Genomic DNA, 27,072 nt, shown 5'->3' on the forward strand with positions numbered 1-27,072 from the left:
GGGATGGCATCCATCCAGAGGGACCTGGCAGAAGTGGGCCTGTGTGAACCTCATGAAGCTCAGCAAAGCCAAGTGCAAGGTCTTGCACCTGGGTTGGGGCAACTCTGGTATCATAGCCAGCAGTGTGCCCAGGTGGGCAGCAGAGCCAATGGCATCCTGGGCTGGCTCAGGAGCAGTGTGGGCAGCAGGACAAGGGAAGTTCTTGTGCCCCTGTGCTCAGCACTGCTCATGCCACACCTTGAGTGATGTGTTCAGTTCTGGGCTCCTCCATTGCAGAGAGATGTTGAGGTGCTGGAAGGTGTTTGGAGAAGGGCAGCAAGGCTGGGGAGGGGCCTGGAGCAGAGCCCTGTGAGGAGAGGCTGAGGGAGCTGGGGGTGTGCAGCCTGCAGCAGAGGAGGCTCAGGGCAGAGCTCATTGCTGTCTGCAGCTGCCTGCAGGGAGGCTGTAGCCAGGTGAGGTTGGGCTCTGCTGCCAGGCAAGCAGCAACAGAACAAGGGGACAGTCTCAAGTTCTGCCAGGGGAGGTCTAGGCTGGATGTTAGGAGGGAGTTGTTGCCAGAGAGAGTGATTGGCATTGGAATGGGCTGCCCAGGGAGGTGGTGGAGTCTCTGTGCCTGAAGGTGTTGAAGCCAAGCCTGGCTGGGGCACTTGGTGCCATGGTCTGGTTGACTGGATATGGCTGTGGCTGGGTGAGCTTGGAGGTCTCTTCCAACCTGTTTGATTCTATCTTAAAAGTTTATTCCAACCTAATTTTATGGTTCCATGGAGGTAGCCCTGGCTGCATTCTGGTCCATGTTCAAACACCTTCCCTACTGCCAGGAGTAAGCAATGCCCAGGAGCTCCTCGGGGATCAGCACAGGGCACATCACAGGTATGGGGCAGAGGACAGGATTGGGACTGTTCAGACTTGCACAAAGACAGAAAGGTTCACTGACAGAAGAAGGGTTTGAGGTGGCTTGGAGTCAAGCAGAAGCAACCAAGGGCCAGGAGACAAGACACTGGAGAAACCATTTATTGGCACGGCTGCTCCACTCACATACACCATGGCTGTCTCCCTGGTGTCCAGGTAAGCAGAGGTTTGGGGCTGTTTTACAGTGCAAGGGAGGAGAGCCTGCATCACACATTTCAAGCTTGTAGCCTCAGCAATGTACTTTGTGCTCTAATTAAAACACACACACAAAAATAAACCACCCACCCCAGCTCTTCCACTGTATTAGTGTTGGCAAATCACACCATTGCTCCCCAGACAGCTCTTAACACCTCCCCCTAGGAACAAAAATAAAGGGGTTTATCTTCTTCCTTAGTGCCTGTGGCTCAAAAAAACACACAAAAAAAAGATAAAAAAGGTTAAAAAAAGAAGTTGGTGAGATGCCTCCAAGTATCTGCATGAGCTCCCTGCAGCAGACCTTGGGGCCCATCCCCCCATCTCTGCTCAGCATCCAGGCACCTCCAGCCCCAAAGCACCGCACCACTTCGGGATGCACCACACACGACCCTGCTGCTGCTCACCCTGAGCTGGCTGAGAAGTGGTTTGCTCTCTCCAGCACGCTCCTAGATGCTTACAGGACATCTCGTGGAGCTCCAGACAGGCCCTTCTCTAAGATCAGCAGCCCCAGACTACAGCAGAATAAAAGCAAATAAACAGCTGAGGAACAAAAAGTGGTTTAAAACAGCAGCCTGGCGGATGGAGCAGAGCAAGTGATGTACAAAAGGACTTGCTGCAGGCAGCAGAGCCTCAATGCAGCTCCAGCCAGAGCCAGCTCCACCTCAAGTTTGTCAGTATTTTGTCATGAGTAGGTCTATGTTTAGCCAAGTCAAGGCACACACTAACACACCCTGTTTGTTTTGGGTGCTAACAGTCAGATCAACCCAGCCACGGCTGCACAAATCACATCTGGCCATGGCCTCCCAGCAGGGTCTCCCTCCAAGTCCCTGTTCCCAGCACAAAGCTACTGCTTCCTCCCCTCCCACTAACAGACCAAGGCTGGAAGGGGGCCAGGCTAACCCAGCAGCACACGGCAAGAGGCCAGCAAGCTCTCCAGCCAGCCTTTGAGCAGGGAAATGTGCCAGAGCTGTGACTCACCGGGAGCAGAGGCTTGCAGAGAGCACCTCTGCTCCTAGCTCCACCATACCATTAAAAAGCAACAACATTAAAACCAACCAACCAAAAAAAAAACGAAGAAAGGGGGAAAAAAAAAAACCACCCAAAAGATAAAAAGCTTTAATAAAGTAACCTCAACTCTAGTCTCTGAGGAAGGGGGAGCTCTGCACCCGACCCACTATCAGTTAGAAGCATCAGGGGCTCAGGATTACGTGCGGCAGGACCAAGGTGGGTTACAGCCTCTTCCAGTACTGCTCCGTCCTGGGCACTCCTGCCACCACCTCAGACTCAATGCCACAGTGGTCCTCTCCTCGCAGGATCTTGAAGAAACCTGGAAGCACATCAGGAACACAAAGAGTCTCAAATCTCACCATCCTGCCCAGAAGAGGGGAGGAGCTCTCCCCTGCAGCAGCATCTGGGGCTGGAGGGGGGTGGGGGGAGGGCGCCTCACCGTTGTCGCCCCAGTCGGTGTTCCAGGAGTTGGCAGCCAGCCAGTAGGGAGTGCCGTTTTCCACCCCCCAGCCCAGGAGGCGGATGGCATGGCCCCCGACCTGCTCGCCACTCACGTGCTGGTAGATCCCTGCAAGGCAACAGGCCAAGGGGTCAGCAGGCATCACCTCTCCTCCCACGGCACACCACGCCAGCTTCTCAGGCAGCTGAGCTCAGAGCCCAGGGACCAGCTCAGAAGGGTTGGGGTTTGCTTTGAGTGGGGGCTAAATGCAAACCTGAAGGTTAGTGCCATGGTCTGGTTGCTTGGCCAGGGCTGGGTGCTAGGTTGGGCTGGTTGAGCTTGGAGCTCTCTTCCAACCTGCTTGATTCTATGATTCTATGAAAGGCTGATGCCAAGTGTCAGCTCAGGCACTTGAGACATGAGGCCTGGAGCAACCTGCTCTAGAGGGAGGTGTCCCTGCCTATGGCAGGGGGTTGGAACTGGATGATCCTCGAGATCCCTTCCAACCTAAACTGTTCTATGATTCTATGAAGGAGAGTGATTGGCATTGGAATGGGCTGCCCAGGGAGGTGGTGGAGTCACTGTCCCTGGAGGTATCACAGTATCACAGTATCACCAAGGTTGGAAGAGACCTCACAGATCATTAAGCAAAGCCTGGCTGGAGCACTTAGTGCCATGGTCTGATTGACTGGCCAGGGCTGGGTGCTAGGTTGGGCTGGCTGAGCTTGGAGCTCTCTTCCAACCTGCTTGATTCTGTGAAGGTCCCCATAGGTAGCTCAACCCAAGAAGATCAGAACAGGGAACTGGGGTGCACACCAGAAGAGCCATCTGTTAGGCTTTCACCTCAAATCCCAGCTGTGGTTCTCAGCTGCAGTTCTGGGGGTTCCCCACTGGGGGTTCATTGAATCAAGCAGGTTGGAAGAGACCTCCAGGCTCATCCAGCCCAACCTAGCACCCAGCCCTATCCAACCAACCAGACCATGGCACTAAGTGCCCCAGCCAGGCTTTGCTTCAACACCTCTAGGCACAGCCACTCCACCACCTCCCTGGGCAGCCCATTCCAATGCCAATCACTCTCTCTGTCAACAGCTTCCTTCCAACATCCAGCCTTAGACCTCCCTCATTCCCAAGCACCTATCCCACTTCCTACAAATCAAGCAGATGCTATCTGGCCATCTTCTTGTAATACCAGATTCTGAAGTGTGACCTTGAGATCTCCTCTGCAGATTTGAGTAGAGACACAAGGGCCATGAATGACAGCCCCTGGACATGAAGGAGGCAACAGAGCTCCCTACAGCCCCAGGGCTGATGCTCACCAGACTTGTACATCAGGAAGTCTTCATAGACAATAAAGGCTCCTTCCACTGGGCCATTCTTGTAGATCTCAGCCATGATTTCCTTCTCACTTCGAGGGACACCATAGGATGTGATGCCTAAGGAGGAAAGAAGTCTCATCATTAACACAGCACTGTCAGGGTCTTGGCACAGCTGGACAGAGACTGCTCAGTGTGGCCCTGCATGAGGCCTTCTCCACTTCAAGGTTAAATCCAAACCCAGCTGCTCCAGAGGCACTCACACAGCCAGGCAGGAGAAGTGGGCTACAAGCATCTCCCTTTTCCTGAGAGAATGATTTAACCTGAGTCCTGGTCTGTACCCTGCTCCAGACAGCTTCCATGGGAAGTTTTCCCTCTGCATGTTCTCATTTCCAGAACAACCCAAGCCAAATGAGAACATCACAGAAACATTCCAGTTGGAAAAGATCTCCAAGCTGCAGCCAAACTACCCTACAGATATAGGTCTGGCTAGCACCAAGGAGCCAGAGGAGGTGGCTTTGACACCAGGCTCCCACAGGGCTCAGCACCACGCTCTTCAACCCAGACATGCTCACCATGAGGACTCAGATCAGTTCTTCCCACGTGAGCAGAGATCTCAGCAAACACAACTGGGCTTTGAGGACACCTTATAGTAGCCTGGAGAAGGGAAGGCTTTGAGGACACCTTATAGTAGCCTGGAGAAGGGAAGGCTTTGAGGACACCTTATAGTAGCCTGGAGATGAGAAGGCTTTGAGGACACCTTATAGTAGCCTGGAGATGGGAAGGCTTTGAGGACACCTTATAGTAGCCTGGAGATGAGAAGGCTTTGAGGACACTTTATAGTAGCCTGGAGAAGGGAAGGCTTTGAGCACACCTTGGAGCAGCCTTCTAGCATCTGAAGGGAGCTTACAGGAGGGATGGGGAGGGACTATTGACAAGGTCTTGTAACAACAGGATGAGGAGAAGTGTGTTTAAACTAGCAGAGGGGAGACTGAAACTGGATGTTAGGAAGAAGTTGTTTGCAGTGAGGGTGGTGAGACACTGGCACAGGTTGAGAGTGGTGAGACACTGGCACAGGTTGCCCAGAGAGGTTGTGGAGCACAGAAGCACCCAGAGTGACCAAAGCCAAGCCTGGCTGGGGCACTTAGTGCCATGGTCTGGTTGCTTGGCCAGGGCTGGGTGCTAGGTTGGGCTGGCTGAGCTTGGAGGTCTCCTCCATCCTGGCTGATTCTACGATTCTGTTCCATGAAAGCTGCTTGGAACGTGAGGTCTAACCCTGAACTCACCCCCTCACTGAGCTGTGGAGCTGCTGTGCATCCAGCAGGGCTGGAGGCCACCTTCCTTACCATAGTGCTTGTCCTCCTTGTATGACGGTGAGTAACCAGGTTCGCAGTGCCGGCTGCACCTGGGCGTCTCCCCTCCCTCCCCGGTGCAGGGGGGCCGCGAGCCGTTGACGTGGTGCTCACAAGGTGGGATGGAGTAAGGACGGCAGCCTGGAGAGGACAGAGGCAATGTGAACTGGCTGTCCCTAAGCATCCCTGCCCCAAGCAACCCTGCTGGAGAAGTCACCAGATAGGCTGAGAAAGTGCCTGGCCTTTCTGACCCAGAAACCCTACACACCAGTGAGAGGTGAGCCAGAGCAGCTCTCTTGTCACCAGATGAGCAATCAGGACACCCACGGTGGAACCCTTGCTACAGAAACCCATCAGCAACGAGTTGCCCTCTGAACCTGCTTCCTACCAGCCCCCTCTTGACAAGGCAGTGATTCTCCCCCTCTGCTCCACACTGCTGAGACCCCACCTGGAGTACTGCATCCAGCTCTGGAGCCACTATGACAAGAGAGCTATGGATATGCTGGAAGGTGTCCAGAGAAGGACCATGAGGATGATCAGAGGGCTGGAACTGCTCTGCTATGAGGAGAGATTGAGGGAGTTGGGGCTGTGCAGTCTGGAGAGGAGAAGACTCTGAGGTGACCTTATTGTGACCTTCCATATTTTAAGGGGGCTGCAAGAAAGCTGGGGAGGGACTTTTTAGGCTGTCAGGTAGTGACAGGACTGGGGGGAATGAAGCAAAGCTGGAAATGGGGAGATTCAGACTGGATGTTAGGAAGGAGCAATTCACCATGAGAGGGGTGAGACCCTGGAATGGGTTGCTCAGGGAGGTATTGGAAGCTCCATGCCTGGGGGTGCTTCAGGCCAGGCTGGATGAGGCTCCAGACAGTCTGCTCTAGTGTGAGGTGTCCCTGCCCATGGCAGGGAGGTTGGAACTAGATGATCCTTGTGGTGCCTTCCAACCCTGGCTGATTCTATAAGGTGATTGACAAGATGGAAACATGAACCAACTCATGGCCATGCTAAGTAGAAACAGAGGCTTCCAGCATGGAAGTTACTTTTTGAGGGGGAAAAACACATCAGGAAGACTCCCACCCTCACCCAAAGTGTATTTTACTGGTCCAAATCTAGCAACAACAACAATAAAAATCACAGCTTGATTATTCATTCTTGTTATGGAAGTAAGAACCTTGTGAGGTGGTCAAGTCTAGCTACTGTGTTCCCTTCCTAGATGGGTCACCTGTCACTAGGTGCTGCTCAGAGACCACTGTCCCAAAGGAGTAACCAGAATCACAGAACTTCTTGGATTGGAAGGGACCTTTCAAGGTCATCTACTTCACCCCCCTGAAGATAGAGCCACCAGGAACAAGAGCCGGCAGCTGAGATGGCAGAGTAGGAGCAACCACACAGATGTAGACCAGGAGAGAAGTACCCCAAAGAAGATGAACCTCTACTAGCAGAGATGCTCCTCTTTGCTTCACAAGTCTCTCTGCCAGGACTTACCTACATGGGAATCATAGAGACCCCCAGACACAAGGCCCCTCTCTGTCCAGTACCTCCATGCACCAGCAGGGTAACCACCATTGCACCTGGGGAGAGAAGCAGCAGTTCCAGCTTCAGCCTGATCACAGCCATCCCCTTTGGGGTGAGGCAGGGGGAAAGAGACAGCTTGGGATGGCTGAAGGGAAGCCTTCAGCACGCTGAACATGTTCAAGTCTATCCCTGCCTTCTCCAGGCTTTCTAGGCCTTGAGAAACCAAAGGCTGGGGTCAAGAATGAGCTAAGAAGCATCCATGCCACCAAAGCAATGGAGCTCCTTTACCAAGTCCCTGGTCAACCCCTGCTGACAGGAGCAGCAGAAGCCACACAACTCAAAGACCCAACTCAAAGACCCAACTCCTTCTTTCAGCAACTGCAGAAGCCACAGGCAAAAGGTTTGTGCCTGCAGACCAAGGCTTTGGAGCTATTAAAAGATCCATCCTTTGACTTAGGCAGCTGGCAAAGCACTGTTACACATTTGCCCTCTCCCCACCAGCCATCATCATCCTCTACTACTGAGGGCTGGTTGTGGCCAGGAGAGACTTTTATTCCATGCAGTCACCTTTCTGTTCCCACCTAGCACCAGCACCCACAGCACAAAGCACCGGTAGGGCTTCCTGCTCATTAGCAAGATGAGGAAAGCAAGGCTGAAGCAATCTGCACCTCTGGGTTGTGTCCCTGCTCCTCCCACCTCTGAAGTGCAGGAGAACCACAAGCAGCTCACCCCATGCCGCATTCGAAGCCGCAGCACGACAGCAGGTCCTCTGCAGAGACCTCCACGCTCACCTTGGCATTTGTGTGAACACAGATTCTGTCTGAAATTGCTTCTACAGCGCCAAAAGCCTGTGGACAGCCCCCCAGAACCCGAGAGAAAACCATCAGAGAAACCACACAACCTTCTTCAGTCAGGAGGAAAAGGACCTGGGGGTACTGATAGACAGTAAGCTGAAGATGAGCCAGCAGTGTGCCCAGGTGGCCAAGACAGCCAATGGCATCCTGGCCTGCATCAGGAACAGTGTGGCCAGTAGGTCAAGGGAGGTTATTTTCCCCTGTACTCAGCACTGGTCAGACCACACCTTGAGTGCTGTGTCCAGTTCTGGGCCCCTCAATTCAAGAAAGATGTTGAGGTGCTGGAACATGTCCAGAGAAGGGCAACAAAGCTGGTGAGGGGCCTGGAGCACAAATCCTATGAGGAGAGGCTGAGGGAGCTGGGCCTGTTTAGCCTGGAGAAGAGGAGGCTCAGGGGTGATCTTATTACTGTCTACAACTACCTGAAGGGACATTGTAGCCAGGTGGGGGTTGGCCTCTTCTCCCAGGTAACCAGCAATAGAACAAGGGGACACAGTCTCAAGTTGTGCCAGGGTAGGTCTAGGCTGGATGTTAGGAAGAAGTTGTTGTCAGAGAGAGTGATTGGCACTGGAATGGGCTGCCCAGGGAGGTGGTGGAGGCACCGTCCCTGGGGGTCTTCAAGAAAAGCCTGGATGAGGCACTTAGTGCCATGGTGTAGTTGATTGGTTAGGGCTGGGTGCTAGGTTGGACTGGATGATCTTGGAGGTCTCTTCCAACCTGGTTGATTCTATGATTCTATGATTCTGGCAGCAAGCATGAGCCTGCCCTGGGAGAAGCCCACTGAGAAACTCAGATGCTGCAGGGTAACAGAATCACTGAATGCACTGGACTGGAAGGAACCTTCACAGTACTCTTGTTCAACTCTGCTGCAGAGTTGAGCCTATCAGCTGATCAGCTCAGAGCTGAACTAATCAGCTGGATTAGATTCCCTCCCTGGAGGTGTTCAAGGCCAGGTTGGATGAGGCCCTGAGCGACCTGTTCTAGTGGGAGGTGTCCCTGCCTATGCTGGAGGTTTGGAACTGGCTGAGCTTTGAGGTCCCTTCCAACCTAACCCATTCCATGTGAGGTGCAGGGACATCTACTTCCAGCAGGTGCCTAGAGCAGAGGTGGCTTTCAATACACTCCACACCCTCTCACATCACACTCCAGGTGGTTACTTCATGAGAGGAGGAGAGACAAAGAAGAACTCCATTTTTGGGACTGGGCTGCTGCTGGTGTCTGCTTTATTCAGCTGCTTTGTCCATCCCAAAGTTTTTCCAGCCTGACCCTGCTCTGCAGCTGGGTGTCTGTCCAGCAAGCTCTCTACTAATGCCACCTTCAAGCACCCCTGTTCTTACCCAGCAGGAGCCACAGGAGCCTTGGTCTCTGATCTCACTGATGGTAGGGCAGTTCGGCCACTGCGTCCGCGAGTCAAAGTTATCAGGCAGCTCCATGTCTGCAGCAAAATCTACCCTGCAAGTGAGGAGAGGGAAGCTCTGTTACAGCAACACCCCTGGAAGAGGACTGGGTGCACAGGGCTCTCCAAGCTCCTCTAAAGGCATCCTGAAGGATGAGAGGTTTTTGGTTTGCTGACTGAAGGAGAATAAACACTTCTGCAGCTCTCAGAGCAGATCAGCAGCTCCTCCTGTGCCTTAAGGGGTACAAGCTGCACCACTGGTCAAGCACATGGCAGGGCAGATACTTGACAGACACTCTTACAATCATAGAATCAGTCAGGGTTGGAAGGGACCACAAGGAGCAGCCAGTTCCAAGCCCCCTGCCATGCCCAGGGACACCCTACCCTAGAGCAGGCTGCACACAGCCTCACACAGCCTGGCCCCAAACACCTCCAGCCATGGGGCCTCAACCACCTCCCTGGGCAACCCATTCCAGCCTCTCACCACTCTCCTGCTCAACAACTTCCTCCTCACCTCCACTCTCACTCTCCCACCTCCAGCTTTGCTCCATTCCCCCCACTCCTGTCACTCCCTCACAGCCTCAAAAGTCCCTCCCCAGCTTTTTTGTAGCCCCCTTCAGATCCTGGCAGGCCACAAGAAGGTCACCTGGGAGGCTCCTCTGCTCCAGCCTGCACAGCCCCAACTCTTTCAGGCTGTGCTCACAGCAGAGCTGCTGCAGCCTCTGAGCATCCTCCTGGCCCTGCTCTGGACACTCTCCAGCATCTCCACATCCCCCTTGTAATGGGGGCTCCAGAACTGGATGCAGTACTCCAGGTGGGGTCTCAGCAGAGTGGCATAGAAGGGGAGAATCACCTCCCTGGCCCTGCTGGCTGTCTTCATAGGAGAGGTGCTCCAGCCCTGTGACTATTCCTCCATGCATGCTTCTCTGCTCAGCTCCATGCAAGATGTCCACTAAGCTGCACCCTGGGCCACCTCAGTCAGTCTGCCAGAGACACCCTCACCCACTCCAGATGCACCAGGAGCATCCACCCAGGCTTTTACAGGGCTTTCATCTTCTCCCAGCACTCACCTCTCAGGCAGCTTGGGCCCACCCAGGAAGGTGCCACAGAGCTTCTTCACATAGCTCATGTCAGTGTTGTGGAAGTTGTGTCCTGCCTGGGAAGAAACAGAGAAGCAGGAGAGGACTCTTCAGAGTCACCCAGCGAAGGGCTGGGACCAGCCTGGCGCTCCAGCTCGCCCTCAAACCCAACCAGTGTCTAGCTCTTGCCATAAGACTCAGGGGGCAAGATCCAAGCTCCTTATAGACACAGAACACAGACTTCTCCAGAATCACTGCATCATGACCAAGTCCAAGCCTAGGCTTTGGCCACAGCAGCCCAGTCAATGAAGGTTAGGCCAGGTCACCAGCACAGCTTGACTCTTGCTGCTAGTTTCTAGCCTCCACAAAGTCATTAGTGCTTGGCTCCACAGAAGGGCTCCACGTAGGCAACACAGGAGTCCCTGACACTAACAACTCACTGGAGGAGTCAATTGAGACCAAGGCTGGTGCCATGGGTTAGGGTCTCCGACCAGAACAGTTGGCTTGATACAGTTACTGCGGTGAAACTCACCCAGCTCAGCTGCTAGTCCTACAATGAGACTGCTGAGTAATGCACCTCCCCTCCAAACCCAAAAAGCACCTCCACACCGAGGCAGCACTCACCTTCCAGGTGGTGTTGAGCTTGTTTATGTGGTTGACTAAGTCACTGGAGAGAGGAGGGAAGTAAGGAATGCTGCGAGCATCGGCAAAGGCCACCAGGACACACAGGATGGACAGGGACGGCCACATCTTGGCTACAGAACAGGACACTCCACCTGCAGTCAGATTTGGAACAGAATTGAAAGCCTTCCCAAGGAGAGCTCAGACTGCAGGAAAGGGGTTGCCAGAAGAGCTGTTTCAGCAACATGTGGCAGTATCATAGAATCAAACAGGCTGGAAGAGAGCTCCATCTCAGCCAGCCCAACCTAGCACCCAGCCCTGGCCAATCAACCAGACCATGGCACTAAGTGCCCCAGCCAGGCTTGGCTTCAACACCTCCAGGCACACAGACTCCACCACCTCCCTGGGCAGCCCATTCCAATGCCAATCACTCTCTCTGACAACAACTTCCTAACAACATCCAGCCTAGACCTCCCCTGGCACAACTTGACACTCTGTCCCCTTGTTCTGTTGCTGCTTGCCTGGCAGCAGAGCCCAACCCCACCTGGCTACAGCCTCCCTGCAGGCAGCTGCAGACAGCAATGAGCTCTGCCCTGAGCCTCCTCTGCTGCAGGCTGCACACCCCCAGCTCCCTCAGCCTCTCCTCACAGGGCTGTGCTCCAGGCCCTTCACCAGCCTTGCTGCCCTTCTCTGGACACCTTCCAGCACCTCAGCATCTCTTGAATTGAGGAGCCCAGCACTGGACAGAGCACCAGAAACATTCCCTGCCAGTAACACCTGCTTAAGTAAGAACAAGGACAGAGCCTGTGTCAGGTCCCTTCAGCTGGTTTAAGCTTATGCTGCAGCTCTATGCCAGCTCCCAAAGGTTGAAGGGCAGGACTTCCAGGGCCCTTTCCCAAGTCCTTCTTGTCCATATCCATCCTGATGAGCTCCAAGCCTGGTGATCAACTCAATACCTCAAACACTCCACAGTGGCCCAAAAAGCAGATTATTTAAACCTTAATTCCTAAACATAGGATCAAGCAGGCTGGAAGAGACCTCCAAGCTCAGCCAGCCCAACCTAGCACCCAGCCCTCAACAAGCAACCAGACCATGGCACTAAGTGCCCCAGCCAGGCTTGGCTTCAGCACCTCCAGGCACAGAGACTCCACCACCTCCCTGGGCAGCCCATTCCAATGCCAATCACTCTCTCTGCCAACAACTTCCTCCTAACACCTCAGCAACCATCTGAACATAAAACCACTTTTGCAAGCTTGGGGTTAAACTCTTCTGGGCTAACACCCCTGAGCAGGACATGCAGCTCTTGCCAGCAGCTCTCTGGTTCCACAGCAGCAGAGCAGGGGATGGAGAGATGCATGCTCATTGCCATACAGTCTGCTGCCACCCACACACAGCCAAGCTTAGCCCTTCCAGAGAAGAGAACACAGCAGGAGTGTCCTACTTTCTGTCAGCAGCAAGCCCAGGCAGCTGCAGCTCTCTGCATAAAAAGGATTTTTTTAGCTCCCCTCTCTTCCTTCCACCATTTATTTCTTTTCTTCCCACTCTGCACTTTCAGCAGGATGCTTGGACCAAAGGGTTGTTGAGTTTCAGTAGCACTGGAGTCCTTCCTACACCCAAATTTCACCTCTTTGAAAAGGCTTTATGTATATTTGCTTGCTTAGAGGTTTCTCACTCTCCAAGGAGCTACTGGAGTGAATCCAGCAGAGGGGGATGAAGGTGATGAGGGAACTGGAGCATCCCTCTTATAAAGAAAGGCTGAGAGACCTGGGGTTATTTAGCCTGGAGAAGTCTGAGAGGGGATCCTACCAGTATCTGAAGGGGGGAGGGATCAAGAGGATGGGGCCAAACTCTTTTTAGTAGTGCCCAGAGATAGAACAAGGGACAATGGGCACAAACTGGAATGCAGGAGGTTCCATCTGAACATAAGGAGTCACAGAATCAAGCAGGTTGGAAGAGACCTCCAAGCTCAGCCAGCCCTACCTAGCACCCAGCCCTCAACAAGCAACCAGACCATGGCACTAAGTGCCCCAGCCAGGCTTGGCTTCAACACCTCCAGGCAAGAGACTCCACCACCTCCCTGGGCAGCCTGTTCCAGGGCTCTGTCACTCTCAGAGGGAAACAATTCCTCCTCATGTTTACATGACACTGCCTATGCCTCAGCTTCCACCCAGTGCCCCTTGTCCTGTCCTTGGCATCACCCAGCAGAGCCTGGCTCCAGCCTCCTGGCACTCACCTGCACATCTTTATAACCATTGCTGAGGTCACCTCTCAGTCTCCTCCTCTCCCAGCAGCACAGCCCCAGCTCCCTCAGGCTCTCCTCATAACAGAGCTGTTCCATTCCCTTCAGCATCTTTGTGGCTCTGTGCTGGACTCTCTCAAGCAGTTCCATGTCCCTGTTGAACTGGGGGGGCCCAGAACTGGACACAGAACTGCATATTTTTTTGCTGTGCCCCTTTAACAGGACTACAGGAAGCCTGCAGGTGGCCAGCCTGAGCTGAAGCACCTTTTCTTCTTTTTGAATACAGCATTCAGTTTTGGGCTCCCCAATTTCAGAGGGACAGGGATCTGCTGGAGAGGGTCCAGTGGAGTGCTAGGAGGATGATGAGGGCACTGGAGCACTGCCTGATGAGGAGAGGCTGAGGGACCTGGGGCTGCTTAGTCTGGAGAAGAGAAGACTGAGAGAGGATTTAATCAATGCTTATAAACACCTGAGGGTTGGGGGTCAGGAGGAGGGGGACAGGCTCTGCTCACTGCTCCCTGGGACAGGACAAGGAGCAATGGATGGAAGCTGCAGCACAGGAGGTTCCAGCTCAACACAAGGGGAAACTTCTTGAGTGCAAGGGTCCCAGAGCCCTGGCACAGGCTGCCCAGAGAGGCTGTGGAGTCTCCTTCTCTGGAGCCTTCCAAGGCCTGTCTGGATGTGTTCCTGTGTGCCCTGAGCTAGATTGTGTGGTCCTGCTGTGGCAGGAGGATTGGACTGGATGATCTCTTTGGGTCCCTTCCAGCTGCTGGCATCCTGTGATCCTAACCAGAAAACTCTTCAAAACACCCCACACCACCCAACCAAACCCCTACATCCTCTGTGATTCCTGCATTCAACTTTGTATTTGGGTAGCACAGAGGGAGAGAGTTCTGAGGGCAGAAGCCACACTTCAGCTTTCAGCAGGATGCTTCCAAGTTTGCTGGCACACTGCAACTCTCCCAGCAAAGCCTCCTGCGCTGCAACAGCAACTTGCACTGAGCTCCTGGCGGACGGACACAGGAGATCTGACATCCTCAGGTTACCAGACCACACTGGCTGCAGACTGCAAGTTCCAGGCAACTTGAGACCAAGCTGGAAACAGATACCAGGCAGTTTCTTCTCTGACAGCCACCTGCCTCCTAAGCTCTGCTGCACTACATCCGCCCCACAGGGTGGCTGGCAGCCAGCAAACCCAGCAGCCGCAGCGAGATGCTGCCCAGTGCAACCCAGAGAGCTGGCAGCCACTTGGTTGTTCCAGCAAACAAGCCTCTTGGCAACCCTCCTATAGGCATGAAACCTCCCTACAGGCCAGGAGAGAGCTGGGGTTGTTCAGCCTGCAGGAGGTTCCAGGGAGATCTTATTGCAGCCTTCCAGTACTTAAAAGGGGCCAGTAAGAAAGATGGGGACAGTGCTTTTAGCAGGGCCTGTGGGGGCAGGACAAGGGGGGATGGTTTTAAACTAAAAGAGGGGAGACACAGATCAGATAGAAGACTTTCTTCTTTGTGCTGAGGGTGGTGAAACATCCCCGTGTTTGGATGTTGGTTGGTGCTTGGAGCAATCTGTCTAGCTGAAGATGTCCCTGCTGACAGCAGAGGGCTTTAGACTTAGGTGATGTTCAGAGGTGACTTCTAACCCAAAGCACTCCACCACAGAATCACAGAACTTTAGAGGTTCACAGAATCAGTCAGGGTTGGAAGGCACCACAAGGAGCAGGCAGTTCCAACCCCCCTGCCATGCCCAGGGACACCCTACCCTAGAGCAGGCTGCACACAGCCTCAGCCAGCCTGGCCTCAAACACCTCCAGCCATGGGGCCTCAACCACCTCCCTGGGCAACCCATTCCAGCCTCTCACCACTCTCCTGCTCAACAACTTCCTCCTCACCTCCACTCTCACTCTCCCCACCTCCAGCTTTGCTCCATTCCCCCCACTCCTGCCACTCCCTCACAGCCTCAAAAGTCCCTCCCCAGCAGCTTTTTTGTAGCCCCCTTAGATGCTGGAAGGCCACAAGAAGGTCCCCTGGGAGCCTCCTCTGCTCCACACTCAACAGCCCCAACTCTTTCAGTCTGTGCTCACAGCAGAGTTGCTGCAGCCCTCTGAGCATCCTCCTGGCCCTGCTCTGGACACTCTCCAGCATCTCCACAGCCCTCTTGTCCCAGGGGCTCCAGAGCTGGATGCAGGACTCCAGGTGGGGTCTCAGCAGAGCACAGCAGAGGGGGAGAATCCCCTCCCTGGCCCTGCTGGCCACACTTGTGCTGCTGCAGCCCAGGCTCTGCTTGGCTTTCTGGGCTGCAAGTGCACACTGCTGGCTCCTGCTGAGCTTCTCCTCCAGCAGCACCCCACGTCCCTCTCCTGAGGGCTGCTCTCCAGCCACTCACTGCCCAGCCTGCATTTGTGCTTGGTATTGCCTCCACCCAGCTGAAGGACCTTGCACTTGGTCCTGTTGAACCTCATGAGGTTGGCTTGTGTCCACCTCTGCAGCCTTGGAAGGGACGTCCAGAGATCATCAAGTCCAACCCCCCTGCCAAGGCAGGATCACCTAGGGCAGATTGCACAGGATCCTGTGATGATCTCTTGAGGCCCTTTATGGCCCCTGCCATTCTGTGACTCTGAGAAGCTTCCTTTGAGCATGAAGTTTCAGGAGGGGAGCTGATCCTTTGTGGAGAGCAGAGAGCATCCCAGGACCTGGGTGGAGAAAGGAGAGGTGGTCCTCGATCTCAGGCAGTTTCTTCCTCTCTGCCCACCCCATGACTTCAGCAAGCCCCCTGTGCATAGCAAATCTAGAGAGAGAGCACTGGTGTGAAACTCACAAGATAAATTTCCACCCACATGAAGTCACACACAGAGGGAGAGACACTGACCACAGCAGCAACAGAGCGAGTCAGAAGAGGCTGCTGCCCTCCTCCAGCAAGATGCTTCTCGCCCCAGCGTTATCGCGCACACACTTCCCCCACCACTGCTATCTCCTCCACACAGGCCTCCCTCCCCCTCTACCCCCACGTCTGTTTTAATGCCATCAAAAGAGCAGCACCAAAACCACACTTGCATAAGAGCTGCTGAGCCTGATAGATATCTGCTCCTCTCCCTGCACGGAGCACAGGCTAGAGAAGTTCCACCAGCAAAAACCAGAAGGTTCCTCCCTTGTGCCCCAAGCCTCTGGATGTACCTTGCAGCTTCAGGAGGGCCCTGGATAAAGCTGTCTTCACAGGCCACATCCCACCATGAGCTTGAAAACCTAAGCAAAGCTCAGCTGTGGGCTGCCCAGGGAGGTGGTGGAGTCGCTGTCCCTGGAGGTGCTGAAGCAAAGCCTGGCTGGGGCACTTAGTGCCATGGTCTGGTTGCTTGGCCAGGGCTGGGTGCTAGGGTGGGCTGGCTGAGCTTGGAGGTCTCTTCCAACCTGCCTGATTCTGCAGACACAGCAGCAAACTCTCCAGGTGGCAGGAGGATGTCTGTGGCTTGCAAAGGGTCACCCAAGCTGCTCCTCCTCCTCTGCAGACCTGGAAGCTGAGAACGAGGCCCCTTCTCCCTTCCTGAATGATGAGCAAACTAAAACTCCAGAGAGCTGCTACCCACCAGCATGCCTGGCCCTGGGCATGACTCCAACTTCAGCCAGCTGGTTGCTTAAAAAGAGGACATTTGGGCCACCTAAGTGCAGACCCTCTCAGCCAGTGAGGAGGAAGCACCGAGGCTGAAGGCTCCCCAACATGAGCTGCTCTGCGCAGAGCCACTGCAGCTCTGAAGTGAGATGGCTGCAGCTGATGCTGCACCACCCACCCGCAGTCCCTCTGCACCGAGAGACGGGGAGGAGGGAAGGCGGTGACATCACCCAGATGCCTTCTCCATCCATCCTGCTTAGCAGAGCTTGGAGGCTGAGGCAGCTCCCTACCTGCTTAGCAGAGCTTGGAGGCTGAGGCAGCTCCTTACCTGCTTAGCAGAGCTTGGAGGCTGAGGCAGCTCCTTACCTGCTTAGCAGAGCTTGGAGGCTGAGGCAGCTCCCTACCTGCTTAGCAGAGCTTGGAGGCTGAGGCAGCTCCTTACCTGCTTAGCAGAGCTTGGAGGCTGAGGCAGCTCCCTCCCTGCTTTCTCAGGGACACTTAGAGGAGGACCACGTTATGCCAGAGATCAGCAAGGTCCCACAGCCTTCTCACAGCAGCAGCCCAGGGAGCGGCACAGTGCTCCCAACAGCAAAGCCCTCAGCAGGGTGTCACAAAGGTCTTCTCTATCACCCAGAAAGCAAAGCTCCTGAATCCCCTTTACCTGGTCATCTCTCTGCAGAGTCAACAAACCCTTCTAAACAGGCTAGTCCAAGCCCAGCTCACATGACTTAGTTTCAGTAGGTCATGAGATAAGTCACAGCCCTCAGGCACCTCTCAGCTCCTCACCGTCTGCGCCAAACCCCTCCAGGCACAGACAGAGAGACTCACACACCCTTCTCCAAGGGCTTAAGGAAGATAAAAGCTGTCCCAGCCCTAACACTCCCAAGCCCTCCAGAGTGAGAGCTACTCAGCAAAGCCCAAGTCATGTGTCCTCCTCCAGCAAGCAGCTCTTTCTCCGAGCTGAGCTTTGTCCTTTGTTCTAGCTGCCAGGATTCAGCCGTGACTTCAAACCACAATAAAGCAAGCCTGGGAACAATCCAGTCCGGTTTAGCTTGCTGCCTCACCAGGTTAGCCCCAGACTCACGGCCTGGTGACTCCATCCCAGCCTCTATCAGAGCTTCATTTTGTTGGCACTTTAGAAAAGGAGGGGTGGGGGAAAGAGCAAGCAGCATAAGGCAACTTTCCCTACTCCTTCCCAGGAAAGCCAAACCATCGGCACGGGTTTGACACCTGGCAAACCGAACAGCTCTTGAGCCAAGCTCACCTCTCCTGCTCGACTGCACCCAAAACGCCCCAGTGGGGCCGCACTGATTTCTTTCCCCCCCTTCCTTTCCACCAGCCCATGCATAAGCCGCAGCCTTGCGCAAGAGCTCCGCAGCCGCAGAAGCCAGCCTGCGCTACCCAAATCCCTCACTTGGGCTTCGCGACCCGCAGCTGGCGAGCAGCGCAAGGAAAGGGCTCTTTGGGGCATCCCGGCAGCGGGACGCGGGGGCGACAGCCGCATGACCGCAGGACAGACAGCTCCAGCGCCCCCTCCGAGCCGCGGCCCTGCTGCCCGAGCAAAGCTCGGCCGCACATCACGGGACCTGCCCTGCCGCCGCTGCCAAGGCGACCTCCTGCGCGGCCGCTGACGGCAGGCACGGCGAGCCTGGGCTGGCTCGGGGGCTCTGCTCTGCCACCTCCCTTACGAAAACAAGGCTCCCTCTCGCCTCTGCCAAGGAGGTGGTCTCTTTAGGGAAGGCTACCGCCGTTTTTCCTGCACCAAGCCTCAGCCCAGAGCCGCAGAGCATCCCTCCTGGACGCAAAAATCCCCCCCAGAGTACAGCTGGGAGACGCCGGAACTGCTGCTGCGGCTCCAGCGAGGCGGATCGCAGCCCCTCCCGTGGGCTCCGGGCTGTGGTTTCCCCCCCCCAGCGGCGGCTGTCCCATCGGCACCCTCCCCACGCGAGTCCCCCGCCCCAGGGGCGCGCAGCGCAGCGCAGCGCAGCGCAGCACTCCCTCCCCGCCCTTACCTGCCCCCGCTGCAGCGCCCGCACCCGCGCCCCGCTCCGCTTCTTATGCCCGCGAAGCCCAGCCCGGCCCCGGCCCGCCCACCCCGCCCAGGACTCACCGCCCCGCACGGCCCCGGACACCCCTCTCCAGTGCCACTCTCCTTCGGTGCCCGCGGAAGGGGCAGCTCCCGGCGGCTGAGTCATCCCCGGCCCGGCCCGCCCCCGGCGTGACTGCATCCTGCCGGCTCCCCGCCTCCAGCCCGCCTCCAGCCCGTCTGCTCCCCCCTGCTTTCCCGCTGCCGGCGGCTCCGCTCCCATCTCAGGCTAGCCTGCATCCCTCCTGCACCCCTCCTGCATCCCACTTCCCCTATGGTAGGGTAGTAGTATGAGTACCACTCCCACCCCGCCTGCATCCCGTCTGCTTCCTTCCTGCATCACAGCTCCATCGCACCTCGTTTCACCTGCATCCCACCTGCATCTCACCTCCTCACATCTCATCTACATCCCTCTCGCTCCCCTTTGCCAGCCTGCCAGCCCATCGAGTGTTCTCTTAAGCCCACCTTCATCTCCCCTGCCTCCCTCTGCCATCCTGCCTTTATCCCACCTGCATCTGTCCCTGTTTTGCCTCCATCTCACCTGCATCCCTACTCATTCCTGACACCTTTTCACCTCCAGCCAGCCTCCATCCTGCCCGCTCCTCTCCTGTATCCAGTCTCCATCCACTGCCCATCCCACCCCCATTCTACCGGAGTCCTTTGAGGCTTTCATCTGCAGGTGCATCAGGTTTTGCTGCTGCTGTGTTAACATGGACCTGTTGGAGCAGGTCCAGAGGAGGTCACAAAAATTACCAGAGAGCTGTGAGGACAGGCTGAGAGCGTTGGGTTTGTCCAGCCTGGAGAAGAGAAGGCTCCAAGGAGAGCTTATTGCAGCCTTTCAATACTTTCAGGGGCTTGGAAGAAAGAAAGAGGCAACCTTTAGGCCAGGGCTTGTTGTGACAGGATGAGGGGTGATGGCTTTAAACCAGAAGAGGAGAGATTCAGACTAGACATAAGCAAGAAATTGTTCAACCTGAGGATGGTGAGACACTGGCACAGGTTGCCTAGAGAGGTGATAGAAGCCCCCCCCCAGGCCAGGTTGGATGGGGCTCTGAGCAAGCTGATGCAGTGGAAGCTGTCCCTGCTGACTGCAGTGTGTTTGGATTAGCTGTCCCTGAAAGGTCCTTTTTTAAGATCCCATAGTTTTGACTGCTTTTCAAAGTATGAACAGCAGCACAAAGGTCATCTTGAAAGCCACTTTCAAGCTGTGTCCTAAAGCACAGTGATGCTAAAGCTTCTCTTTAATGAGAAAGACCATCCATGTTTTTGCTTCCTTACCCCTCTCTGGGTCACTACAGGGGTAAAATCTGTTCACCAGGACCCTCAGAAGTGCACAGACCACTAGCCAGGTGGGGCTGGGCTCTGCTGCCAGGCAAGCAGCAACAGAACAAGGGAACACAGCCTCAAGTTGTGGCAGGGGAGGTCTAGGCTGGCTGTTAGGAGGAAGTTGTTGTCAGAGAGAGTGATTGGCATTGGAATGGGCTGCCCAGGGAGGTGGTGGAGTCTGTGTGCCTGGAGGTGTTGAAGCCAAGCCTGGCTGGGGCACTTAGTGCCATGGTCTGGTTGCTTGGCCAGGGCTGGGTGCTAGGTTGGGCTGGCTGAGCTTGGAGGTCTCTTCCAGCCTGCTTGATTCTATGAATAGGAAATAAAACCTCTAGACAATGATCAGAAGTCTGCTGACACCCACCAGCCAGTGTGGAAATCCCAAAGTGACAGAGGGAATCTACCAGGACTTGTTTCAGTAACCAAAAAGGGGAACTCTGAGGCCCTCTTAGCAGGAACAGAGAGCAGCAGGGATGCACCATAGGCCGTGGTGCTGCAGGGACAGTGACTGCAGGTGGTGGCAGCTCCCTGGGCAGCCCATTCCAATGCCAATCACTCTCTCTGACAACAACTTCCTAACAACATCCAGCCTAGACCTCCCCTGGCACAACACCAGACTGTGTCCCCTTCTTCTCTTGCTGCTTGCCTGGCAGCAGAGCCCAACCCCACCTGGCTACAGCCTCCCTTCAGGTAGCTGCAGGCAGCAATGAGCTCTGCCCTGAGCCTCCTCTGCTGCAGGCTGCACACCCCCAGCTCCCTCAGCCTCTCCTCACAGGGCTCTGCTCCAGGCCCCTCCCCAGCCTTGCTGCCCTTCTCCAAACACCTTCCAGCATCTCAACATCTCTCTTGAATTGAGGAGCCCAGAACTGGACACAGCACTCCAGGGGTGGCCTGAGCAGTGCTGAATCAATGAGTGGGTTTTCCCCCCCTCTCTTACTTCCATTTTTATCCAGTATATTATTTTTTGGTCACATTCATCTTTTCATCTTTTGATTTAGAAGACTCCCTAGGGAAATGATGGAAACAATCAGGGTCATAGTATTTAACCCACTGAATCCCAGCATTGCTTCACTAAACCTGGAGACTCTGCTGTCTTAAGTATCTTTATGCTCCAGAACACAGTGTGCACAGACCCTTGGACTGTTGTCTGCCTCCACATATAATTTTTAACCAGTGAGGATTAAAGCTCTTTGCTGTTTTCCCAGTTGTGCTCTGGCAATGAGAAGCATAATAAAGCAGTAAATAAATCACTTGCAGCCTGCCTGACTTCCCTCTGATTCACACAGGGTTCCTCTGCTCTGCTCCTTGCTCTCTGAGTTTGTAGTTGTCTGTGTTGCCTGTGAGGTTTTGTTGACATAAAGCACAGGCAGAAGAACCTGATTTGTGTCCTGCCCTTTGTCCGGCGTGGCTCAGAGGTCCTCGGTGCCTCCAGCCGTCTGAAAGCAGCATATGATGCCAGGGAGCTGCAGGGAATACATCACAATGTTTGTTTTCCCAGAAGCACAGAATGTCAGAGGCTGGAAGGGACCTTGAAAGCTCATCCAGTCCAACCCCCCCTGCCACAGCAGCATCATAGAATCGTAGAATCAGCCAGGCTGGAAGAGAGCTCCAAGCTCAGCCAGCCCAATCTAGCACCCAGCCCTGGCCAATCAACCAGACCATGGCACTAAGTGCCCCAGCCAGGCTTGGCTTCAACACCTCCAGGCACACAGACTCCACCACCTCCCTGGGCAGCCCATTCCAATGCCAATCACTCTCTCTGACAACAACTTCCTCCTCACAGCCAGCCTAGATCTCCCCTGCCACAACTTGGCACTCTGTCCCCTTCTTCTGTTGCTGCTTGCCTGGCAGCAGAGCCCAACCCCACCTGGCTACAGCCTCCCTGCAGGCAGCTGCAGACAGCAATGAGCTCTGCTCTGAGCCTCCTCTGCTGCAGGCTGCACACCCCCAGCTCCCTCAGCCTCTCCTCACAGGGCTCTGCTCCAGGCCCCTCCCCAGCCTTGCTGCCCTTCTCCAAACACCTTCCAGCACCTCAACATCTCTCTTGAATTGAGGAGCCCACAACTGGACACAGCACTCAAGGTGTGGCCTGAGAAGTGCTGAGCACAGGGGCAGAAGAACCTCCCTTGTCCTGCTGCCCACACTGCTCCTGAGCCAGCCCAGGATGCCATTGGCTCTGCTGCCCACCTGGGCACACTGCTGGCTCAAAACCCCTTTTTTCCTGGGAATAGTAATGCAGGACTGGGACAGGCTGCTCAGAGAGGTTGTGGAGTCTCCAAACGCACCTGGACACAATCCTGTGCAACCTGCTCTGAGTAAACCTGTTTTAGCAGGGTGGCTGGACTAGGTTATCTTCAAAGGGTCCCTTCCAAACCTTCCCATGCTGAGATTCTTCCACTCTTGCAGACATGAGACTCACTGGCACTGCTGGTGTCCCCACCATGCCTACACAGGAGGTTATGCACAGAAAAAACAGTGCCCATTTTTCATACAGTCACAGAATGCCAGGGGCTGGAAGGGACCTCAGGAGCTCATCCAGCACTACCCCCCTGCCAGAGCAGCATCCCCTACACCAGATCACACAGGACCACATCCAGGCAGGGTTTTAATCTCTCCAGAGAGGGAGACTCCACAGCCCCCCTGGGCAGCCTGTGCCAGGGCTCTGCCACCCTCACAGGGAAGAATTCCTCCTCATGTTTCCATGGAATGTCCTGTGCCTCAGCTTCCACCCATTGCCCCCTGTCCTGTCCTTGGGCAACTCTTGTCCTGGCATTTTTCTCCACAGCATGCAGCAGTTACCATTTCTTCACCAATGCATCCTTGTATCCAAAAAGGTTTTATGCTTGGAAATTGTCATTTTAAAGCTGTGCAGTCCTATGAAAGACCTTTCAGTTGGGTCTGGGGCATCATGGAGCCTGTCCTTAGGGATATGGAATCATGGAATCAGTCAGGGGTGGAAGTGACCACAAGGAGCAGCCAGTTCCAGCCCCCCTGCCATGCCCAGGGACACCCTACCCTAGAGCAGGCTGCACACAGCCTCACACAGCCTGGCCTCAAACACCTCCAGCCATGGAGCCTCAACCACCTCCCTGGGCAACCCAGTCCAGCCTCTCACCACTCTCCTGCTCAACAACTTCTTGTGCCCAGATTTGCAAACTCACTGATCTGAGTTCTTCCTGTGCCTCTCACAGCCATCTGGCACTTCTGTAGGTCTTTGCAGCTGACCTGCACAACCCTTACCACTGCAGGACATCTCCCACAGCCTCTTGCCTGGGTTTTGATGTGGGAAATGATGGTTCTTATGGCCAGATCAGCTGCCAAAGTGAACAACTCCCTCAGGACAACTGGCAAGCAGGATTTTGTATACCCACAGCCCTGCCTGACAAATCCTTGCTGGGAGGGTTAGACACCAATGTATTGTTCACCTCTTCCTGGGAACTGGGACATTCTGAGTTCAGATCTTCTCTCTCAAAGCTTTCAGTGGCTGCCAAAGCTACTGCTGGAGCACAGGAACCAGGGTCAGTAGCATGAGGCTCAGCAAGGCCAAGTGCCAAGTCCTGCACTAGGTCATAACAAGCCCATGTAATGATACTGGCCTGGGGAAGAACTCAGGCTGGGAAGCTGTCCCCTGGAAAAGGACCTTGGGGTGATAGTTGACACCAAGGCTTAGATGAGCCAGCATTGTGACCAGGTGGCCAAGGAGGGCAATGTCCTGGCTTGGGTCAGCAGTAGTGTGGCCAGCAGGATTAGGAAAGTGATCATGCCTTGGCACTGGCGAGGCTGCACTTCAAATATTGGGTTCAATTTTGGGCCACTCACTACAAGAGAGGCATTGAGGTCTTGGAGTGTGTCCAGAGAAGGACAATGAAGTTCGTGAAGGGTCTAGAGCACAAGTCTTGTGAAGAGAGGCTGAGGGAACTGAGGTTGTTTAGCCTGGAGGAAAGGAGGATGAGGAGAGACCTTCTCACAGGCTCACAGATGTCAGGGGTTGGAAGGGACCCAAGGAGCTCATTGAGTCCAACCCCTGCCAGAGCAGGATCACACAATCTAACACAAATCACACAGCAACACATCCAGACAGGCCTGCAAAGGCTCCACAGAAGGAGACTCCACAACCTCTCTGGGCAGCCTGTGCCAGGGCTCTGGGACCCTCACAGTCAAAAAGTTCCCCCTTGTGTTGAGCTGGAACCTCCTGTGCTGCAACTTCCATCCATTGCTGCTTGTCCTATCCCAGGGAGCAGTGAGCAGAGCCTGTCCCCCCCTCCTGACCCCCAGCCCTCAGATGTTTATAAACATTGATTGAATCCCCTCTCAGTCTTCTCTTTTCCAGACTAAGCAGCCCCAGGTCCCTCAGCCTCTCCTCATCAGGCAGTGCTCCAGTCCCCTCATCATTCTCATAGCCCTCTGCTGGACCCTCTCCAACAGATCCCTGTCCCTCTGCAACTGGGGAGCCCAAAACTGAAGGCAGTACTCAAGATGAGGTCTCACCAGGGCAGAGTAGAAGGGAAGGAGAACCTCCCTTGATCTGCTGGACACACTCCTCCTAATACAGCCCTCTGTCTCTCCAGCTACCTGAAAGGAGATAGCAGCACATTGGAGGTTGTTCTGTTCACCCAAGGAACAAGCAATAAGACAAAGGAAAATTACCTCAGGTTGCACCAGGGTAGGTTTAGGATGGATGTTAGGGAAAAATTCTCTTCATGGAAAGGGCTGTCAAGCCCTGGAACAGGCTGCCCAGGGGGTGATGGAGTCATCATCCCTGGAGAAACTGAAAAGGTCTGCAGGGGTGGTGCTGGGGAACATGGTTCAGCAGTGACCTGGCAGTGCTGGGTTAAGAGTGGAGCTCAATGATCTTAAAGGTCTTTTTCCAGTCAAAATGATTCTGTGATCCTGATTTTGGCCTCCTCAATTCAAGAGAGATGTTGAGGTGCTGGAAGGTGTTTGGAGAAGGGCAGCAAGGCTGGGGAGGGGCCTGGAGCACAGCCCTGTGAGGAGAGGCTGAGGGAGCTGGGGGTGTGCAGACTGCAGCAGAGGAGGCTCAGGGCAGAGCTCATTGCTGCCTGCAGCTGCCTGCAGGGAGGCTGTAGCCAGGTGGGGTTGGGCTCTGCTGCCAGGCAAGCAGCAACAGAAGAAGGGGACAGAGTGTCAAGCTGTGCCAGGGGAGGTCTAGGCTGGATGTTAGGAGGAAGTTGTTGTCAGAGAGAGTGATTGGCATTGGAATGGGCTGCCCAGGGAGGTGGTGGAGTCTGTGTGCCTGGAGGTGTTGCAGCCAAGCCTGGCTGGGGCACTTAGTGCCATGGTCTGGTTGATTGTTGAGGGCTGGGTGCTAGGTTGGACTGGCTGAGCTTGGAGGTCTCTTCCAACCTGCTGTATTCTATGACTCTATGATCCAGCTCTCTGAGCATCCTCCTGGCCCTGCTCTGGACACACTCCAGCATCTACACATCCCTCCTGTAATGGGGGCTCCAAAACTGGGTGTAGTACTCCAGTGGGGTCTCAGCAGAGTGCAGTAGAGGGGAAGAATCATCTCCCTCAACCTGCTGGCCACGCTTCTCCTGCTGCAGCCCAGGATCAACATTGAGCCTGGATTTCCACCTGTGCAGCAAGACAGGTGAAACTTGGGGGTCTTGGTGTCCTCCAGCCCCTGTGCACCGTTTTGTGCCTCATGCTGCTGATGTTTCTGAAGAGATGGAAGGCTTCCTTCCAGAGCACCCTCCTCTCCCCTGCACATTCTTGCAGTTGTGAAAGTGCAGTTGTGCAACCCCAGGGCACCTGTGACTCAGAGGGGCTCACGAGGAAGAGGATGACTTTGCTGAGAGGTGACTCAGGAATGGGTAGCATCAGCAAAAACCTTCTTCCACCATCACTAGCCCAGGCTGAATGCAGATCTGAGTGAGCAGAGGGATGACCCTAGCTGGGTGTGGGAATCCAGTGGCAGGGCTGTGATTTGCTCCTTGTCCTGGAAGGTCAATAGGCCTATTAGATGTCCTGGCTTGCCGCACCCTTCTGCTGATGGGGGGAGGAGAAGCTTAGAATGGACATTAGAATGGACATTTTCTTCACAGAAAGGGTTGTCAGAGCCTGGAAGAGGCTGCCCAGGGTTAGTGCTAGAGTTTCCATCCTTGGAGACATTTCAAACCTGTGTGACTGTGGTGCTATGGGACATGGTTTAGTGTGGACTCAGCAGTGCTGGGTTAGAATCATAAAATCACAGAATCAAGCAGGTTGGAAGAGAGCTCCAAGCTCAGCCAGTCCAACCTAGCACCCAGCCCTGGCCAAGCAACCAGACCATGGCACTAAGTGCCCCAGCCAGGCTTGGCTTCAACACCTCCAGCCACACAGACTCCACCACCTCCCTGGGCAGCCCATTCCAATGCCAATCACTCTCTCTGACAACAACTTCCTCCTAACAGCCAGCCTAGGCCTGCCCTGTCACAACTTGACACTCTGTCCCCTTGTTCTGGTGCTGCTTGCCTGGCAGCAGAGCCCAACCCCACCTGGCTACAGCCTCCCTGCAGGCAGCTGCAGACAGCAATGAGCTCTGCCCTGAGCCTCCTCTGCTGCAGGCTGCACACCCCCAGCTCCCTCAGCCTCTCCTCACAGGGCTCTGCTCCAGGACCCTCCCCAGCCTTGCTGCCCTTCTCCAAACACCTTCCAGCACCTCAACATCCCTCTTGAATTGAGGAGCCCAGAACTGGACACAGCACTCAAGGGGTGGCCTGAGCAGTGCTGAGCAGAAGAACCTCCCTTGTCCTGCTGCCCACACTGCTCCTGAGCCAGCCCAGGATGCCAGTGGCTCTGCTGCCCACCTGGGCACTGCTGCCTCAGCTTCAGCTCCTCTCTGCCAGCACCCCCAGCTCCCTCTCTGCCTGGCTGCTCTCAGCCACTCTGGCCCCAGCCTGTAGTGCTGCTTGGGGTTGTTGTGGCCAAAGTGCTGAACCCTGCACTTGGCTTTGTTCAGTCTCATCCCATTGGCCTCTCCCCACCCATGCAGCCTGGCCAGGTCCCTCTGCAGGGCTCTGCTACCCTCCAACATCTCCACAGCTGCTCCTAGCTTGGTGTCATCTGCAAACTCACTGAAGCTGGACTCAATCCCCTGCTCCAGATCATCAATAAAGATATTGAACAGGCCTGAGCCCAGCACTTATC

At 55.1% G+C, this 27,072-nt stretch overlaps 1 protein-coding gene across 2 annotated transcripts; it reads right to left on the reverse strand.

Moving 5' to 3' along the window:
- Positions 1-995: 995 nt before the first annotated feature.
- CTSB (cathepsin B) lies at positions 996-18,729 on the reverse strand. 2 transcript variants are annotated; one of them, XM_064146695.1, is made up of 10 exons: positions 18,625-18,729; positions 10,682-10,833; positions 10,049-10,134; positions 8,920-9,034; positions 7,458-7,576; positions 6,699-6,784; positions 5,211-5,357; positions 3,868-3,984; positions 2,552-2,680; positions 996-2,431 (listed from the first exon to the last, which is right to left on the reverse strand). In XM_064146695.1, exons 1-10 carry the CDS (start codon positions 18,707-18,709, stop codon positions 2,334-2,336), a joined length of 1,134 nt encoding a protein of 377 aa, XP_064002765.1. In that variant the 5' UTR covers positions 18,710-18,729; the 3' UTR covers positions 996-2,333. The 2 variants fall into 2 exon arrangements, with proteins under 2 accessions (XP_064002765.1, XP_064002766.1); XM_064146696.1 differs by lacking the exon at positions 18,625-18,729 and adding an exon at positions 18,527-18,594.
- Positions 18,730-27,072: the final 8,343 nt, after the last annotated feature.

Source organism: Pogoniulus pusillus, chromosome 7 (genome assembly GCF_015220805.1).
Source record: "Pogoniulus pusillus isolate bPogPus1 chromosome 7, bPogPus1.pri, whole genome shotgun sequence".
NCBI lineage: Eukaryota > Metazoa > Chordata > Aves > Piciformes > Lybiidae > Pogoniulus > Pogoniulus pusillus.